The sequence below is a fragment of the Erinaceus europaeus genome, chromosome 22 (genome assembly GCF_950295315.1).
Source record: "Erinaceus europaeus chromosome 22, mEriEur2.1, whole genome shotgun sequence".
Taxonomy (NCBI): domain Eukaryota; kingdom Metazoa; phylum Chordata; class Mammalia; order Eulipotyphla; family Erinaceidae; genus Erinaceus; species Erinaceus europaeus.
Window position 1 is genome coordinate 1,960,787 of NC_080183.1, and position 19,176 is coordinate 1,979,962.

The following is a 19,176-nucleotide window of genomic DNA, read 5'->3' on the forward strand; positions in this document are numbered from 1 at the left end:
CTTCTTGTGCTGCCAAGTAATGGACTCTTTCACTGCAGATTTTAAACATTATTCCATTATTTAACGAAGGAGATGCCAAGTGAAAGATACAGAGGGAGGGAGACCAGAGCACTGCTCAGCTCTGGCTTAATGATGATGCAGGGAATTGAACCTGACACCTCAGAGCCTCAAGTGTGAACATCTTTGGTGTAACCATTATACTATCTCCCCAGCCCAAATATTGGACTTTTTAGGAGTATCGGCTCTTGGCTTGGACCCCTGCTGAATGGCAGGGTGCTGGGGTGCTATCTCCTGACACACACAGTATATCGCCCTCATCTGTTCCCCTACATGTTCTCCCTTCCAACCCCAGGGCAGGGATGAGTCTTCTTCATTTTAATGACTGTGCCTCTAATACTGACTCGAGTCTGTCACAACTAACCCCGAGTTTCTGCTGAATGAGAATCACTGAAGTCACCATTTTCAAGAAACACCTTACGCAATTAAGTCCACAAGTAGAAAGCTTTTAAGAATAATATTTAAAATTACACAGCTTTAAGTACTACTGTAGTAAAGTCTTAAGGCAATAAAGGGTATGTACTTTTCCACCAAAAGTCTATGCTAGCAGGCCAAGCACAACTACAGAGAAATCAACTCACATGTGATTTTTAGCTGGACAAGTAGGTGGGGCTGCAAAATCTCTTCCCCCATAAAGATGCCAAACAAGAGAGACTTCCTTAACAACATATCGGACCACAGGGCCAGGGAAGTGTGGCGGGGCTTTGCTTCTATCTGTCTTCTTAATGGGCAGACTGAAGTAATTATCTCTTATCACAATCGCATCATCAACCATTATCTTTACAACTGGTTCCTCTTCCTTCTCCTAAAATAAAGAAGCAGGCAATGCAGATTTTTCTCAGAAACACACATAACACACACACACTCTGATTGTGGGAGTATGTCAAGGGGATTTTGTGAGTCTCTGTTCTTTTTTTAATAATTTCAGTATATGAAATAGGGTAATGATCACTGGCATTAATCATCACTTATACAAGCTACTTGGATGTTCTATGTATATCACTCCATAAAGAATTCTGATTTTAGGGTGGGGAGATAGCATAATGGTTATGCAAACAGACTCTCATGCCTGAGGCTCCAAAGTGCCAGGTTCAATCCCCGACACCACCATAAACCAGAGCTAAGCAGTGCTCTGGTGTTTCTCTGTGTCTCTCTCTGTCTGCATTTCTCTCTCAGAAATAAAATTTAAAAATTAAATTAAATTAAAAAATAAAATAATTCTGATTTTACTGACAGTAAAAAGGCACAGTGTGTTTGTGTGTGTTTCAACACGTGCCTGTGCAATAGAGGTAGTGTGGTTGGGAATGTTGTGTACACAACTCTGTGTGTGTGGTTCAATTATTCAAAGCCAATACTACATTTAAAAAATTGACATACTTCAACTTACTGATCAAATTATCACGATCCTAACAGTAGGCTTATTCTAAATTGAGCTAACTGGAAAATTCAACTGATTTGATTGTTATGTCCCAGACCTTAATAAAATAAACACACTTACCTACTAAGTTAATATTGGGCAGGTTCATATATACACAGAAATAAGCATACGGAAAGACAATACAACATAAACATTCATGGGTTCAAATTCACCACCAATTCTTACCCATTTTTTGGCCAGTAAACTTTGAAGCCATAAAATTTGGACTGTGTTTAAACTGTGAGCATGATTCTAAGACGAAATAATCCGTATCAGCTAGCCCCACCCTTCACACAAATGATGTCTTTCTCAGTTTGGGCTAGCAGCTCCTTCCTGACAAATATTTCCTCTGCCCTTGAAGAGCTATCGTACTACAGAAAACACCTGAAATGCAATCATTTATGTAGACATTTTGGAGATGTATTACTCCTCAAGTATCTAAGAGGTATGTCAAAGAAACAACAAAGTAACCTAAACTTTAAAACATTTAGAAATCTCTCACAAGTATCATTTGGTCAATTAACTTTGTAACACGACTTTAAGATCTCAATAGCATTATCATTATTGTATTACTGTTACCTGGATATTTGCTTTAGGTGCAAAAAGAATACAAAAGTCATCATTTTCAGGGGGGACCCCTGTCACGGCATCACTAATCAGGTGGTGAGTGAATGGTGTGTAGGTGGGCCTAGGTTCCTGGGACACATTGCCACTCTCATCTGGAAACAGGAAGAGGTCTGAACAACAAGGTTCCTGAATCTGTGATTTTTCATCCAAAACACCTAGGCAAAAAGATGACTGCGTTCAATTCCAGTACATTTTGGAACAACAAGAACAAGCTTACTTATTTCAGAGTGAAATCATGTTAAGTACTTGAAACCTGAAGTATCCCATTTGTTATTATAATAACAATAATACCTGTTAACTATAATACCTTTGACTACCAATAAAATCACAACCTCACACAAGTCTTATGCCAACCATGACACCACCCTCAGGCTGCTCAAAATTTCACGGTGACAAAGTCGTGCCATGGGTGGAACCAGCACTGCAAGGGGAGAAGTTCTTCAAATCTAGCAGCAGCTCAGCTAGGACGGTAGGAGTCTCTGCTTGTAAAGGAGTGAGGGAAATAGTTGCAGAGCATGTGGTCAGCCCGCAGGAGGAGAAGAGGGGCTACAGGAACCCCAAAGAGTGAAGAGATGACTGCATCTTAGGATACGGGCTCTCCCTCAGGTGGACTTCTCTCACTATGAAGTTTACAGAAGACTCCGTGTACCAAGGTGCAGATGGGCCTACATACTCATACATCTGCATTAGATTCAGGCTCATGAACTTTCTCTCTGCTCCTCTATTTACTCACCCAAACACTGTGGGCCTGCCAACGCTAAGACCAATAAAGTGGCATTCTGGCTCACAGCAGTAAGGATATTGGAGTAGGTTTTAAATTCTGTGGTGGTGCTTCAGACTTACTCACTAGTGCTGAGTTCTGCTTATTGAAGCTAGTCGGTACAGACTCGCTACATATTCACTTCCATATTGCAATATTTATTACAAATAAAGTTGTACATATGAAGCTATTTGCTATTGCACCAAAGTAAAAGACGCTGGGGTGGGGTGGGGTGGGGGAGTACAGGTCCTGGAAAAGAATGACAGAGGACCTAGTGGGGGTTGTACTGTTATGTAGAAAACTGAGAAATTTTATGCGTGTACAAACTATTGTATTTGCTGTTGACTGTAAAACATTAATCCCCCAATAAAGAAATTTTTTTTAAGTTCCTATTTGCTTCCTTAGTTCTGATTAGATCTAAATCAGTGAAAATGTTTGATGTTAAACTTTTATAACAACCAAAATTATTTTTTAAAGTAGCCCTGCATGACACACTCTTCCAACTGAAAAAAAATGAAATAGATGCTTTTAAATCTACCTTTCGGGAGTCAGGCGGTAGCACAATGGGTACAGGGGTTCCAGGGATCAAACTCAGGATCTCATGCTTCTAACTCCCGTATCTTACTCACCAAGCCACTTTTGGTACCCACCTACCCACTTTCAGTCCCTCACTAGCTCCTGTTGGCTTCAGTAAGACCTAGCGAGGCTTTTCTGATACTTCACCAGCAATCCTCAGGGCGCATGCAACACTCATCAGCTTCCTCAGTAGCAGTCAGTCTGGATTCATGTCAACTCATTTTACTTGAGCTTACTGAGGCTCCAGAAAACATGATTTTTGTCTATTATTATTATTATTATTATTATTTATTTTCCCTTTTTGTTGCCCTTGTTTTAGTTGTTAATGTAGTCGTCGTTGTTGGATAGGACAGAGAGAAATGGAGAGAGGGAAAGACAGAGAGGGGTAGGAGAGAAAGAGAGACACCTGCAGACCTGCTTCACCACCTGTGAAGCGACCCCTGCAAGTGGGGAGCCAGCGTTTTGTCTTTTTTTTTCTCCATATTCCCCACAAAACCTTAGCCAGCACAGTTTATCTCTAAGACACTCAATGAACAAACGTCAGCTGTGTCTTCTCTCAGCGAGCTACCTGTGGAAGACTTTCTAGGGACACAGATAGACAGTGGGGTCAACACTGTGGCGTCAGACTCAGTTTCCAAGGACAGCACTGCTCCGTCTTACCATTCGACTGGGGTTGCACAGCTGCTGTGGCCTGCTGCACGTCAATCTCTTCCATGGCGTCACTCATCAAATCTCGTAGAATCTGCTGATCAGCTTCCGGAAGTACTGGGCCACGTGAGGATGATCGACCAGTGGAATCTACCTACAGTCCAAAACAAACCCTCGTGAAAATCAGTGAAGATGGAGCCGGCAAGACAGCAGAGCCTGCTTTGTCATGTGAGCCACCCACATTCAAGTCAGGTTCCCAGTGCACTGGGAGAAGTTTGGTGCTGCTCTGTTTTTCCCCTCTCCTCCTGTCTCTATGTCTCTCCCTCCCTCCCTCCCTCCCTCTCTCTCTCTCTCTCTCTCTGGAAAAAGTAAAACCCTGGTGATGATTAAAAACAATTAAAAAGCAACTGAAGGGAGTTGGGCAGTAATGCAGCAGGTTAAGTGCAGGTGACGCGAAGTGCAAGGACGGGTGTAAAGATACCAGTTCGAGCCCCGGGCTCCCCACCTACAGGCGAGTCGATTCACAAGCGGTGAAGCAGGTCTGCAGGTGTCTGTCTTTCTCTTCCCCTCTCTGTCTTCCCCTCCTCTCTACATTTCTCTGTCCTATCCAACAATGACGACAACAATAATAACTACAACAATAAAACAAGGGCAACAAAAGGGAATAAAAAAATACATAAATATTATTTTAAAAATCTGAAAAGGCCCTTTAAAGACACAATTACATGTGCAGTGACTAAAGCGTTGGGCTCACAAGCATGAGGTCCTGAGTTCAATCCATGGCAGCACATGTACCAGAGCGATGTCTGGTTCTTTCCTCCTATCTTTCTCATGAATAAATAAATAAAGTCTTAAAAAAGAAAAGAAACCATTAACATACTCATTTTTCTCTGTTCTACCCAGAAGCTGTTACATTTTCATTCCAGGCTTTTAGCATCATTATTTTCCTATTTACTAGCAAACAGAAATAAAGGTGTCTCGTTCTCAAAGCCAGCACACTGAACTGGGGCCCTAAAGAGTCAATACATTAGAATGTAGAAAAAAAATTAGAAATCACTGTAGCTGAGCTGGGGGAGGGCAGGTAGCCAGGTCTGCAGTGTCCAAATCTGACAGCTGCAATGACTTCCATCCTGTGAGACTAGGCCTAAGGACAGTGGGGGAGACATATCTACTAGATGGTGATTAATGGGATTCAATTACAGCACTGACACTTAACCACGTTTGGTTAGTGAACTGTGGCTTCATTTAATCTAAAACAACACATCTAAATATAAGCTGACTCTAAAGAGGCAATTTAAAATAGTTTTTCCCCCAGAAAGTAGAGAATGTTTTTTAAAAAGAGAATAAACAACATAAGGGAATGTCATAAATTGTCTAATTTAATGAGAACATGGCATGAGTGAAGAATCATGGAAGTGCAACAAGTGAACTGTAAAGACCACCGTGAATAAAGTGACTGGACCCCTCCTAAAGCCTCTGGGGTGACAAGTCACAGAAGAGGTCATGAGGAAGAATGAGCACACCAAAAATGTTTGAAATGCTTGGCAACCTTAGAGTTCTTTCAGCCAAGAGAGAAAGGGTAGTGACAGCTGGTGGGGGTGAAGGAGGAGGGTGGCAAGACAGCACAGCACTAAAAATCAAACAGCTGGGGTTTCTGGGCCCTGGCTGAGACGGCAGAGCACAAGACTTGAAGAGTGAGGCCCTGAGTTCAATTCTCAGTGCCACACATGCCAGAGAGGCGCTCCAGGGTCTCTCTCTCCCTCTCCCTCTCCCTCTCTCTCACTAGGTACAAGTACATCCAGATGTCTTGGTTTTGCTACCATTTCTGCTACAAGGTAAGAAAAATCACAGCAATTCTCAGGTCTGAACTATCTGTAAAGATAGATGGTGATCTTTACACCTTCTCCATTGAACTGGTTTAAGGGAAATTGCATACATGTGAGAAAATATACTGAAAACTAGATAGAACTACAGATAACAAAAGTGAAATGAAATAGCATCTAAGTGGGCAATGAATTGACACTACGAGCACCTGTCCTCTCCCTCCACATAGTATTTGTACATATAACTTACATGACAATTCTTACATGAGGAAGGTTTTATTTCTTCCCTAATGCAAATAATTAAGTCTGGAAGAAACAAACCATGTTGATTGGGAAATATTAGTGTTCCAAAACAAAGAATAGTATGTAGCAAGGAGAATGACTTTCAAAAGGGGCCGCAGAATCACTTCTCCAGACCCATTAGTCTGAAGGTAAAATGTACCTACTTTTCAAAGGCTCCTTTCTGCCTTTTGACTGTCACGACAGTCTAGCTGACGTGAACACACCCCTGCTATGGCTGGAAGGGGTTCTAATGAGTGATGCTGACAGCTGTACCTTCATAGTTCTTTGAGCAGCTCCAGGCTTCACTTCAGTCTTGTTAGCTGCATGGAAGTCCCCGTAGCTTGCAATGTACTGAATGAGATTCATTAAGGCAGCACAAGAGTCCGAACATGTCCTAATATGGACAACGTCACTAGAACAGTGTAATTCAAAATGTGGCTCAGTCTGGCCAAGACACGGGAAAAAAGAATAGAAATGTTTTCCAAAGAACAGGCAGAAAAATAAAGCTTTTTTACACAGGTTTACATTACATTAAACTAAATATGGTCCGTCTTGCCTCAGAAACATTTATGATAAGGCATTATTAATTTAAAATAATTTTTATTCAAATTAGCAGAGTAGAAAAGTGTCAATTAAATGCAATAAAATTTTTGTCTCTTAAAATACGGTTTAAATAGAATCGTTCATTTGTTTTAGTGCCTTACTTGCTCTCCATCAGAATCGGACTTCACTGTGGTTATAGTTAATTCCAAAAGACCCATGTCCATCACACGAACATAATCTAGCAATTTAAAAAGTAATGTCTGAGTAGTTTTCAAAAAAAAAAAAAGTTTAGCTAGCCAACATCAAATATTTCCATAAAACTCATAACACATAATTTCACAAATACTTATAAGCTCATCCTAAAATTTAACCCTAGAATTCACTTGATTTGAGTTAGAAACAAAACTCCTTTTATACTAGCTACAGTGAGTATATATTTCTCGATGCACTCAGCTGATACAAAGACATTATAATTTCAGAATGATATTTAGTAAAGAACTGAGCCCACTGACATTAAACTACAGACAGAATGCTTTAAGCTATCCACACGCAATTGTAAACGGACATTCATCTGTTCCAGATTTTTTGTCATAGCTCTTACCTCTACTCAAATTTACAGTGACAGTATTACACTTGTCAGACAGATGCAATGCAGCTTCATCCAAGATTATCCTGAGACAAAAATAAAGTCAACATCTTAGAAATGCCAGCTGACATTTCTTTTAAAAAATATATATTATTATTATTTATTTATTGGATAGAGACAGCCAGAAATCAAGTGGGAAGAGGGAGGAGAGAGGGGGAGAGAGAGAGAGATACCTGCAGCTCTGCTTCACCACTTGCAAAGCTCTCCCCATGCAGGAGGGGAGCGGGGGCTCAAACCTGGATCCTTGTGCATTGTAACAAGTGTGTTCAACCAGGTATGCCACCACCCGGTCTACTAGCTGACATTTCTTTAAAACTCACTATTGAGTACTAGAAAGAATCATTATAAAGGTATTTAATCACCTACTAAAATGGTTTCTCAATTCTAAGCATGTTTTAACAAAGGTCCAAATTCAAAAGGTTTAAATTAAGTATACTGGGTAATACAGACAATTATATGCAAGCTTACATGTGAAAAAGTGGACTAAGGATTGCAAGAATCAATGTCCTTTCGAAAAGAGACATATCATAATAATAGTAGTAAAAAAAAAAAAAAACGAGAGGCTGGGTGGTGGCACTTCTAGTAGAGCAAACACTGCAGTGTGCAAGGACCAGGGTTCAAGCCCCCAGTCCCAACCTGCAGCGGGGAGCTTCATGGTGAAGCAGTGTGGTAGGTGTCGCTCTCTCTCCCTTTTTCTATCTCTTACTCCTCTCTTGATTTCTGTCTCCAAAATAAATAAAACAAACAGATATGTTTAAGAATATAATAAAACAGATAGGGAGAGACATCTGAGCCAGGCTGAGTAACTTAGATAAAGGGACCCAACTATTAATATGAGAAAGCTGACTTAGGGTGGGGTTAGACAGCATAATGGTTATGCAAAGAGACTCTCATGCTGGAGGCTCCAAGGTCCCAGGCTCAATCCCCTGCACCACCATAAGCAAGAGCTGAGCAGTGCTCTGGTATTAAAAAATAATAATAATAAATAAAGTTGACTTTTTTTAAAAAAAGACAATCAAATGTTCAGATAAATACCAATTAGTATGTGCTAAGGAGTTGTACTTGGTACCTGAGAGTAGAAGATGACTTATCCAAGGCCACACTGCTAGAGATGCTGAATGTTTCAACTGTGAGCAGAGATCGAATTGGCAAATAAAGAGGCCTAGAACCGAAAGAAACAATAAAATATCAATCTAGTGAAAGAGCATAAGCTTCCCTTTCAAGAGTAGTTTGAGCCTCAGTTCTACTGAATGATGAATTCTTCAAAATTTAGGACATACTATAAATAATGAAATTTAATTTTGTTGCATTTGTGAACTAACCTATAATCAAGTGCACAGCTCCAGAGATGAATATGGAAAGTTGTAAATGAAGTTGGCGGATTATATCCCAAAACAGGCTCATCAGCAATACTCAAGAAGTTTAAAATCTATAATCACAAAAATATAAAATGCCCTGCTTTAGAAGAAAAAAAAAGTTTCTGATATAATATCTCAATACCAATTTAAAACAAAATATCTCACAGAAAAAAAGCAACCATTTATTGAAAATAATCATAATAGTACAATAAAAAACATTTTGAAGAAATTCACTTCTGAAAGAATGTTTAAGGCTACATTTTTTTAGCACATTTTAGCAAATGCCCAAATTCACGATGTCTAGGTTCTGAAAACTAAGACTGTGTATCACCGAGGCATAAATGGAGGCTGACATTTAAAAGTCAACTGGGGGGGTTGGGCAGTAGCTCAGCAGGTTAAGCGCATATGGCGCAAAGCACAAGAACCGATGTAAGGATCCTGGTTCGAGCCCCCGGCTCCCCACCTGCAGGGGAGTCACAGGCAGTGAAGCAGGTCTGCAGGTGTCTGTCTTTCTCTCCCTCTCTGTCTTCCCCTCCTCTCTCCATTTCTCTCTGTCCTATCCAACAAAGAACAACATCAACAATAACAAGAATAACCACAACAAGGCTACAACAACAAAGAGCAACAAAAGGGGGAAGAGATGACCTCCAGGGGCAGTGGACTCATGGGGCAGGCACTGAGCCCCAGCAATAACCCTGGAGGCAAAAAAAAAAAAAAGTAGGAATTTCAAGTCTTATCTCCTCCTCCTATCCATAGTACTGCAAAAATCCTGGTAAAAATAAGCTTGGAAACTAATAAAATATGTATAATACATTTTCACATTATGCTGTCTACAGCAATTCTTAGGGGAAGTTTTTTTTTTTTTCTTTCTATAGACTGTTTAAAACTATCCACTTGGCTTTCTATGTAGCCCACTGCGGAGAGGAGGTCCTTTTCTTTACCTTACACCTAGCTCAGAATGGAAGTCGGTTCCAGGAAGAGCCTAGGCTAGATCTGTCCTTACAGCCAATTCAGCGTTCAGACACTCTCTTTACTCCTACATGGGTAAGCTAGACTGACAGGTAGTAAATACGCAGATTACCTAGATCTATTTCCTAAATGCTTTTATAAAAAAAAGCCTCTGAAAACACTTAAGTATTTTATTATTTTCCCAGTACACACACACACACACACACACACACACACACACACACACACACACACACACACACTCTTATTCTTTCTAACAAAAATGAACACAAAAAAGTGTTCTTATTTTGACTCAAACATAAAGGACAGTCTTAAACTTGTTCAACTGAAAATTTCATAAATTTTAAAAATATTCCTCAAGCATGCTAGCGGGTCCAGAAACTAATTCCAAAGTTAAAGAGTGTCTGATTCCCAGTGCAAGCCAGCACGTCATCCAGAGCTGCTCTGTGAAAGGGCACTGTGCAGGGACAGAGACCCCAGTATTCTTTCCCTTTGATAACACAGAGTAGGACTCTGTTTTTATAATCCTTAGAGACCAAACTTTACAGTCAAACACTCATATCATTCTAGGATAATGTTCTACTTTCTATTTATTTCTGCAAGAGTGTCCGATTCATTGTCATCAATGAGTTGAACATTTATGGTTTGTGAATTTTCCAGTATGTATGTCAATATAAATTAAAAACCAAACAGATATCTATATAAGAGCCCTCTTACCTGTTCATGCCAGCTAAGCCCAGAAGGAAGCACTCTGTGCTGCAGAGTGGCTCCTTTAAGTCCTACAGCAATGAGAAATTCCTGTACAGAGCAATACAGAGAATTACATGCATCCAAAAAATTAGCCTACTAATTCAAAATGTGCCAAATTTTGCTAAGAAAGTAAACTGACAGCGGGGGTAGATAGCATAAAGGTTATGCAGAGACTCTCATGCCTGAGGCTCCAAGATCCCAGGTTCAATCCCTAGCACCACCATAAGCCAGAGCTGATCAGTGCTCTGATAAAAAAGAAGAGGAGGAAAGGGAAAAAAAGCAAAGAAAAGAAAGTAAACTGACTTTTACACAATTCTTTTAGTGAGTAATAAAATCAATAGCAATTATTTTAAATAGCATAAAAGTACAAAAAAAGTCAAACCTTTGTGTTGGATTCTGATTTCTCAGATAATATTTTCACTGCAACGGACAGCATATTCAAAGTGTCTCCTCCAACACCATCTGAAGAAGCTCTACGGATGCCATCTTCTTCAGAGGAGTAAATAGTAGGTTCCAACCAATGTGGCCGAGCTGCACTGGGCAGATGTGTCTCTGTAGGGAGAATGACTCCGTCCACTATCCCTATATCCAAATAGAAATGAAAAGATGGCAAGATCGCCACGACCTGAAATTAGCTCATAGACTTCTATAATTTAAAAAAAAAAAAAAAATCCACACACATCCCCTGAACATCAACAAAATCCTGCAGACAAATTAGCCAGGTCCCAGCTAAGCATTAACAGCCCACACCTTTCTCTAATGTTGGTCCAGCTGACTGAACCCAACTTAAAATAATTTAAATGCTAGAAAAATTAAAGTATGAAAATCTGATCAGCGTTATTAAAAATGTACAAACAGCTCATGGCTATTAACAAAATGACTCAACGGACGTACTCAAAAACAGTTAATCCCGTGTATTACCAAGAGGAAGGACAGCTTAAGAGAGAACACTGTAAATGTCTCTCAGTTAATCAGTGGGTAATGAGATATGTCTCCAAAATGGAGTATTACTGGGCAATAGAAAGGAAGAGAGGGCGGCTAGGCTTGGATGAGTCTTGAAAACATCATGCCAACTAAAAGAAGCCATCGCAAAAGCTCACTTATTGTATAATTTTATGCAAGGCATCCTGAAAACAAACTCGTGAAGGCAGATTAGTAAGACTAGTGACTGCTGTGAGCAGGAGGGGTTTATAGAGCGGATGAGTCAGAATGCAAGGGTTCAGTTTCTCGTGAATGTGATGAAAATGTTCTAAAGTTGACACAACTGTAAAGTAGTGAACACCATTAAAGTGGGTGTTCTAAATGGGTGAACTGTGTGGCGTGTGGATTATAGCTCGAAGGCTGATGCAAAACACTCATGTTTGAGGCTCTGAGGTCCCAGGGTTAGTCCCCAAAACCACTATGAGCCAGAGCTGAGCAGCGCTCTGGTCAGTCAGCCAATCTTTCTTTCTCTCTGAACTCCCTTTTATTAAAACATAAACACATGCTTTAAAAAAAACCCTAACTCAATAAAGCTGTTGCAAAAGAAACTCAACTTATAATATACATTAAGTATTACTTTACCAGTAGAGTCACATCCTACAGGAAATAACTTACAAAAAAGTTCTGGGGTTCGTGGTGGCGCACCTGGCTGAGCGCACGTTATGATGCGCAAGGATCCAAGTGTAAGCCCCCAGTCCTCACCTGCAGGGGGAAAGCTTCACGAGTGGTGAAGCAAGTCTGCAGGTGTCTCTCTGTCTCTCTCCCTCCCTATCTCCCCCTTCCTCTCAATATCTGGCTGTCTCTTTCAAATAAATAAATAAATAAAATTAATTTTAAAACTTAAGTAAGAAATCTCAAAGTTCTGTTTGCAATTCAGTTTAGTAACATCTAAACACGTCAGCACGGAGGTGAATAAAAGCACAGGCTCCGCAGCCACCCTACCTTTGTGGTACAGACAGAAACTGCTGGTGTGAAGACAGATGTAGTGCTTGTTCTCACAACCTTCATACTTGGTCACACAAAACAACGAGCCACTATTGAACTCTAACCAGAATTCGCCGTGCTTGTTTTCCACCAGGTCACCATTATCTTGCTGACAGAAAGATCAGAGAGACGCAGAAGTCATTGTTCAGGCACAGATATGTGAGCGCGACCCTTGCAAAGCTGCCTCTGGGTTCAGCTTCAAAGACTCATCCAAAGTGGGAGCAAAGGGTCTGACTTTGGGGCCGCTCCACATGGCGGTCCAACCCCTGAAGTATTAAATAGCATGCCCGGTGGTGTCTCTTCTACCACATGGAATGCTCTTCATCTTCCTCTTTAACAAGCAAGTCAAAGGGCGTGGGCACTAGGGCGCATGCGTGACCTGCACCAGGACCCAGCTCGAGTCCCAGTTCTCACCTGCAGGGGCGGAGCCTCATGAGTGGTGAAGCAATACTGAGGTGCCTCTCTTTCTCTCTCCCTCTGCCCACTCCATCTCGATTCCTGTCCCTAGCAAATCACTATGTGTCACCTCTGGAGCAGAAGCAGCACGTTCCCCAAACAAAACCTTCCCAGTATCTGCCTTCTACTGCCAATGACGGCTAAATTCCCAACGTGGCAAACTGCCCTCTCACCTGTCAGTGCAACAAACTCAAACTCTCCACTGCCAAGGGGAGAGATCACAACACATTCCAACTAAGACATGCTTAAAAAATACTCTGGATTTGAGGGCAGGTGGTGGCGCACCAGGTAAAGCACACATATTACCAGGTGCAAAGACCTGGGTTCAAGCCCACCCCAAGTCCCCACTTACGGGAGGGAGGGAGTAGGGGACGGCATCACAAGGGGTGAAGCAGGTCTGCACTGTCTCTCTCTTTCCATCTATCCACCCCTCCCCCTCTCAAGTTCTGTCTCTATCAAAAAGAAAAAGGAAAAACAAATGCCCTCCAGGAACAGTGCATTTATGGTATAGGTACCGAAACCCAGTGATAGTAGTCGTGGTAATAAAAAATAATAAAAACAATTTAAAAACCTCCCTTCGAATTTCTAAGTCCGTACCTTTACATCTGTAAAGACTGCCATTAATCCGTGGTTAATACTTAGAAGAACTGAGAGGAAACTCTGTGAGTTTTTGTTCTGAGAGTCTAGTTTTTTTTTCCTCCGGGAACGGTAGTTAGGATCAATGGTAGAGAAATATTGCATGGTCTCTTCCTCAGATCCACTTTCCTCATCTATGAAAAATAAGTACCACAATTACATGATCTGACTTTTAAAAATATAACAGTATCCTGAATATTATCACCAGATTATTTATACTTATAACCTGCCCACCTTTACAAATAATATATATAGCATGACAATTAAAATCTACTTTTGATTTTCTCTTTACCACTGAACTTCAGACAATTTATCTTTTATGTGGGCTGGCAAAAAGGAGCTCACTCAGATAGTGTGTTGCTTTGCCACGTCAACAACTCAGTTATAAGCCTGGCTCCCGATACAAGGGAAGAAACTTCAGTGTCACAGTCAGTGCACGCGTGCACGTGTGTGTGTATGTGTGTGTGTGTGTGTGTGCGCGCGCATGTGTGCATGTGCGTGTGGGTGTCACTCTCACTCTCCCCTCCCCTCATTTTCTGTGTCTGTCTCTCTCTGAAAAAGTCATCCTGGAATAGTGAAGTCTCAGTGATAATCCAAATATATAATACTTGGTTGATAATATTCTTGATAAGACAGAAGCTGGTGAATTACTAGAAAGAAATGATAAAATATAGATATAAATGAAAACACAGTGAAAGAAACATTTTTAACCCATCAACTGAGAAAGTTACTATTTATGAATGAGACATTTAATTCTGAACAAATTTAAAATATATTACCATAGTGAGCTGTAGATTTAAATGTACTAAAACTATCTTTGTTGAAGGTATTAATCAGCTGACTGGCTACTGAAAGTCCAATACCATATGAGATATTTTCAAATGTCTCCACTGGTGAAGGAGCTGTTGGTTCCCACAGCAGCAAGTCGTTAAAGAGCCTATAAAGAACAAAGTCATATTTTATTTGTCATTTATACTTACTTCAGTATATCACTCCAAGCTCAGCAAAAGGAAAACTAAAGATTTCCCTTCAAGAAGTCACATGAACAATAATTTTTTAACTGGTGAAACAGAAATTCAATCATACAAGAGTTTTTTTAAAAATCACTTATGGACTTCTGGGGGGTGTGCCATGAGCTGAGAGTATCTAGCTAAAGCAACAGGCTGGGGGTGGGGGGAGACACCCAGAATCTTTGTACATAATCTTTTAAATCTTTATTTATTTATTGGATAAAGTCAGCCAGAAATCGAGTGGGAGGGGGGTGATAAGAGAGGGAGAGAGACAGAGAGATGCCTGCAGCCCTGCTTCACCACTCATAAGAAGCTTTCACCCTGCAGGTGGGGACTGGAGACTCAAACCCAGGTCCTCGTGCATTGTAACGTGCACTCAACCAGGTGCGCCACCACCTGGCCCCAAGATAGACACCTGCAGACCTGCTTCACCACTTGTGAAGCGACCCCCCTGCAGGTGAGGAGCCAGAGGCTCTAACCTGGGTCCGTACATGGTCTTTGCGCTTCACTCTGTGTGCGCTTAACCCACTGCGCTACCGCCCGACGACACCAGAATCTTACAATGTTTGAAGAAACTCGCTGAGCCACAGCGACTGCAGGTGCACTAATGTGTGTAATCCTACTTCTGGGTGGAACTTACAAAACATGGACAGAAACGGGAAACACAAGGTGAAACTTGGACTGGGTTTGGTGTATTTCTCTAAAGCAAAGGACTGTGGGGAAGAAGGGAGTTGGGGGTAGGGAGCTCTTGGGTCCATGAGCGTGATGGAAAGGGATCTAGGCTGGGGTGACTGTTTTGCAGACATTTATCACAGTGAGATGTGAAATTTTACCCTATGTCAATAACTATACTGTAACCATTAACACTCCAATCAAAAAATAAAAATAGATCAATTATGTTCTTCCAATATAAAAAATACATGATGAGGTTATGATGAAGGACAGTAAGAAAGAAATCCATGCAAACAGATACCTGCCTAGTTTTGTGTGTTATAGTTCTTAAATTACATGAACTTAAAGCATCTTAAAGGAAGAAGAGGATTAAAAAGAAAAACTCAAAGGACAAGAGGCCAACTGTGCACGTTTCTGTGAGCACGCACACGCAGACAGTTTCAGCACAGTCATGCACACACACTGCACACAAACGGCCGGTGCCCTGCACCATCTGATGCTCCTGACAGTCCTGGGGCACCCTGGAGACTCACTATTCACACTTCACACCGCCAGAAACCGTCCCATGAAGGGTTAAGCAGCCTGCCAGGTCACACAGCTCCTTGGTGACAGAACCGCATCCGGTGCTCAGGTCCACCCTGCTCCCAGTTCAGTCCTCTAGCATTACTCTCCCAAGGAATGGCCGCTGTTTCTCTGCAGCACAACTCACAGCCTCACGGAGGTTACAAAGACAAAGAACACACATGGAACAGGGCAGGCGTTCCCAGTTCCTGTTGTAGCTAATTCTAACTATGGAGGACAGGCAGGCCAATACAGGCATGGAGTGGGTTAGCGGATGACTCAGCCAGGCCACCACCACATGCTACTCTCCTCCAAGAAATACTTGTCCCTACTCAGATGTCCTTCTGTCCATACTCCCCCCAACGTCCATCATCTATGAATGAGGCTTTCAAGAAAATGGCAACTTTGCAAATGGGGATGTTGGCGGTGGATGTTCAGAAAGCCACCTGTGCTATGTCACATATGCTACAAAAGTGGTTCCTGCAGTGGGTGGGAATGAAAGCAGCAGCAGACGGCCTGAGTACAGGCACTTGTCTCAGGACTTTCCAGTAATCTGGGAGGAAGCACAGTGGATGAAGTGTTGAACTCAAGAAAGCACGAGGCCCCAAGTTCAAAACTCCACCTGCAAGCCAACACACGTGTCACAGGAATGCTCTGGTTCTTCCATCCTCTCTCTCCCTCACTCGTGAAAATTAAAATAGGTCTCAGGTCTATGCTCTCCAAGTCTGGATGCCCCACATTAACACCTATGGCTGCTACAGCTCAGGGCATTCAAGTACAACAGATTCACAGTTAGACTTGAGGATATAATTTAGAGCTCACAACAGGATGCTTTTCTGAACTCCGAGGAGGGGGACTCGTGTACAAACACCCTAGGAATCCATCTGCTTCTATCCAGAGTTTCTACACAAAGATCTCCCAGTCACCGCAGGATGCTTACTGCACATACATAGATGATACTCACCTGGCGCTCTAGGGTAAGGTGACAGAAGGCCACCAGCCAGGAGGATGGAGGGAACATCTTACACAAAAGCAGCCCAACGGGAGTCGGCGGTAGCACAGCAGGTTAAGTACATGTGGTGCAAAGCGCAAGGACTGGCCTGAGGATCCCGGTTCGAGCCCCCGGCTCCCCACCTGCAGGGGAGGCGCTTCACAGGCGATGAAGCAGGTCTGCAGGTGTCTGTCTTTCTCTCCCCATGTCTGTCTTCCCCTCCTCTCTCCATTTCTCTCTGTCTTATCCAACAACAACGACATCAATAACAACAATAATAACGACAACAACGATAAAAAGACAACAAGGGCAACGAAAGGGGAAATAAATAAATTAAATTAAATTAAAAAGCAGCCCAACTCAACAAGACACACTGACCAGGAGTCTGTACGATCGCAACGGTTCACTACAACAATAACGGCATATGAAGAGGACGAGTGTGGCGGTTGACAAGCCAGCAAGGAGAGAAAAGGGGGAGAGAGGAAAACGGGCAGGTGACAGGCAGCCAGGCAGAAAACGCCAGACCCAGCAGTTCAATTCAAAGTGTGTAAACTCACCTATTATAAAGCTTCTCATAAAAGCATTTACTGGGTAGTGTTACATGAATGCTGGGCAGTGTAAGCTCCAGCACATAGTGAGAACTGCTGATTGCTTTATCCTGAAACTCTGTCATTTCTGCAGGGTCTCCAGGCATCACCATCTACAACAACAGTTTCATGGGGGAAAAAACCAAAGAACTTTTATACTTGAAACAGTAGTAGCATCATATAATCCAATCCACAGGAGATGATGTGTAAACTATAAGCAGACAACTGACAACCAGTGAAGGCGCACACATTTCGGAGCCAGGCAGCAATGGTCTGGTGCCATCCTCCTCTAGTGCTCAGACTCAAGCTCCCAGCCCCCCTTCCCCTCCCCCCCAAATAGAGGGAAAGCTTTCTGAGCAGTAAAGCAGGGCTGCAGTTGGCTCTATTTCTCTCTTCCTCTTTATCTCCCCCACCCCTATCAATGTCTCTGTTCAATAAATAAAATTTTAAAAAAGAAATAAGTAAATGAAAGAAATGCACTATTCAATCTGTGAGCTAAAAAAGCTCACAGAAATAGCCAAGTATTAAAAAGAATTCAAACTGCTACTGGGTGATGACCCCTTCATTGTCTGCTTACACTTGAACTTCACCTGTTCATTTTCAAACATAACTCGACGAGAAGAAAAGGGAGACGGAGCTGGTCTTCTCAGATCACAGACATCTTTCAGGGAGTGAGCACCCCCTTCGTCTTCTTCCTGATAATGGCCGTCACTTTCATCTTCCTCCTCTGCTGCTATTCTCTCCAAAATGGAATGCATGGTGGGTGGGTTTATCTTCAGCACAATTCTGAAACAAAAAGAACTGAGAGAAGTCAAGGCAGGTGCAAAGTGCAGAACTTCACATTTCATGCAGACTAATAGAGAGACCAGTGGTCACATCAGTAACAGCAGGGCTCCGTTTCTCTAGAAAACCTCATCATGCCCAACATAACCCTCTTCAGTCAACTCTGTTGACATACAAAGTGGAACTGAGGAAACAAGCAAATAAAAAGGGTCCTGACCATTTCTACATCCTTGACTAACAGAAAATCTGATCGTTTGAGAATAAAAAGGTTAGCTTCGAATTTCACTAACAGCCAGCAAATTTTACCCAAGTATTCTATTAGCGATCATTCAGCCAACTCTTGCCATGTGGAGACTTTTGGTATTATGAAATACTTGTGGACCTAAGGAAGCTCATGTTGTTTAAACTGTTCAGACAGACCAGGAGAAGGTGGTTAGGGAACAGTTTCAGAACTTGAACAACAAAAGAATCTTCTCGAGGAGTCTCAGGAAGAGACGGCACTCCAGTGCTCACTGTAGCTACGATGACAGTGTCGGGGCTAACAGCGACTGAGGATGCCTGATCTGCTGCAGATGCGATTCCTCTCTTAAGTCTGTGTGGCATATGAGCAGCATGTGGCCTTGGAGTTGCGCATGCGCCTTCTGCTGAGCACTACTTAATACAATACACCTCTTACTGAATTTGGACATCTCCCCCACGGCTTCCTCAGCGACGGCAGACACTTTTAGCTTAAGATGGACAGCCATAAAAAATAAGAAAAATAATAATAATAATAATTTTTAAAAAGATGGATAGCCATAATTCTGCTTGAAAGGGTCACAGTTCTTTACTTTCCAAAGTGCCATCTCATCTCTGTTGCTTACTCACCGAGGCCAGTCAAAGTCATCTGATGACGTCACATCTCCATCTACTCCACTAGACACATGGAAAAACTTAATCAATGGTTCTCCTTTATCCTCTTGGAAAGACCCTAATAAAACAAGAATGATGTCTAAATAAAACCGAATTTCTTCTCAAGTACTCAACTTAAAAAACAAAGCTTGTCTTCTTTAGAGGAAA

General features: G+C 41.9%; 1 protein-coding gene across 6 annotated transcripts in view; it reads right to left on the reverse strand.

Annotated features, from left to right (window-relative positions):
* The window catches only part of ATG2B (autophagy related 2B), a 61,318-nt gene that overhangs the window by 15,889 nt on the left and 26,253 nt on the right, over positions 1-19,176 (reverse strand). For all 6 annotated transcript variants that reach the window (XM_060180999.1, XM_060180997.1, XM_060180998.1 and 3 more), the window contains 16 exons: positions 18,985-19,087; positions 17,925-18,120; positions 17,305-17,447; positions 14,293-14,450; positions 13,475-13,647; positions 12,380-12,530; positions 10,839-11,038; positions 10,424-10,504; positions 8,702-8,808; positions 8,449-8,541; positions 7,335-7,405; positions 6,895-6,971; positions 6,464-6,634; positions 4,098-4,239; positions 2,054-2,256; positions 639-862 (listed from right to left, as the gene is read on the reverse strand). In XM_060180999.1, coding sequence (XP_060036982.1) covers positions 639-862; positions 2,054-2,256; positions 4,098-4,239; positions 6,464-6,634; positions 6,895-6,971; positions 7,335-7,405; positions 8,449-8,541; positions 8,702-8,808; positions 10,424-10,504; positions 10,839-11,038; positions 12,380-12,530; positions 13,475-13,647; positions 14,293-14,450; positions 17,305-17,447; positions 17,925-18,120; positions 18,985-19,087 — 2,293 coding nt within the window. The remainder of the gene's footprint in view (positions 1-638; positions 863-2,053; positions 2,257-4,097; positions 4,240-6,463; positions 6,635-6,894; positions 6,972-7,334; positions 7,406-8,448; positions 8,542-8,701; positions 8,809-10,423; positions 10,505-10,838; positions 11,039-12,379; positions 12,531-13,474; positions 13,648-14,292; positions 14,451-17,304; positions 17,448-17,924; positions 18,121-18,984; positions 19,088-19,176) is intronic.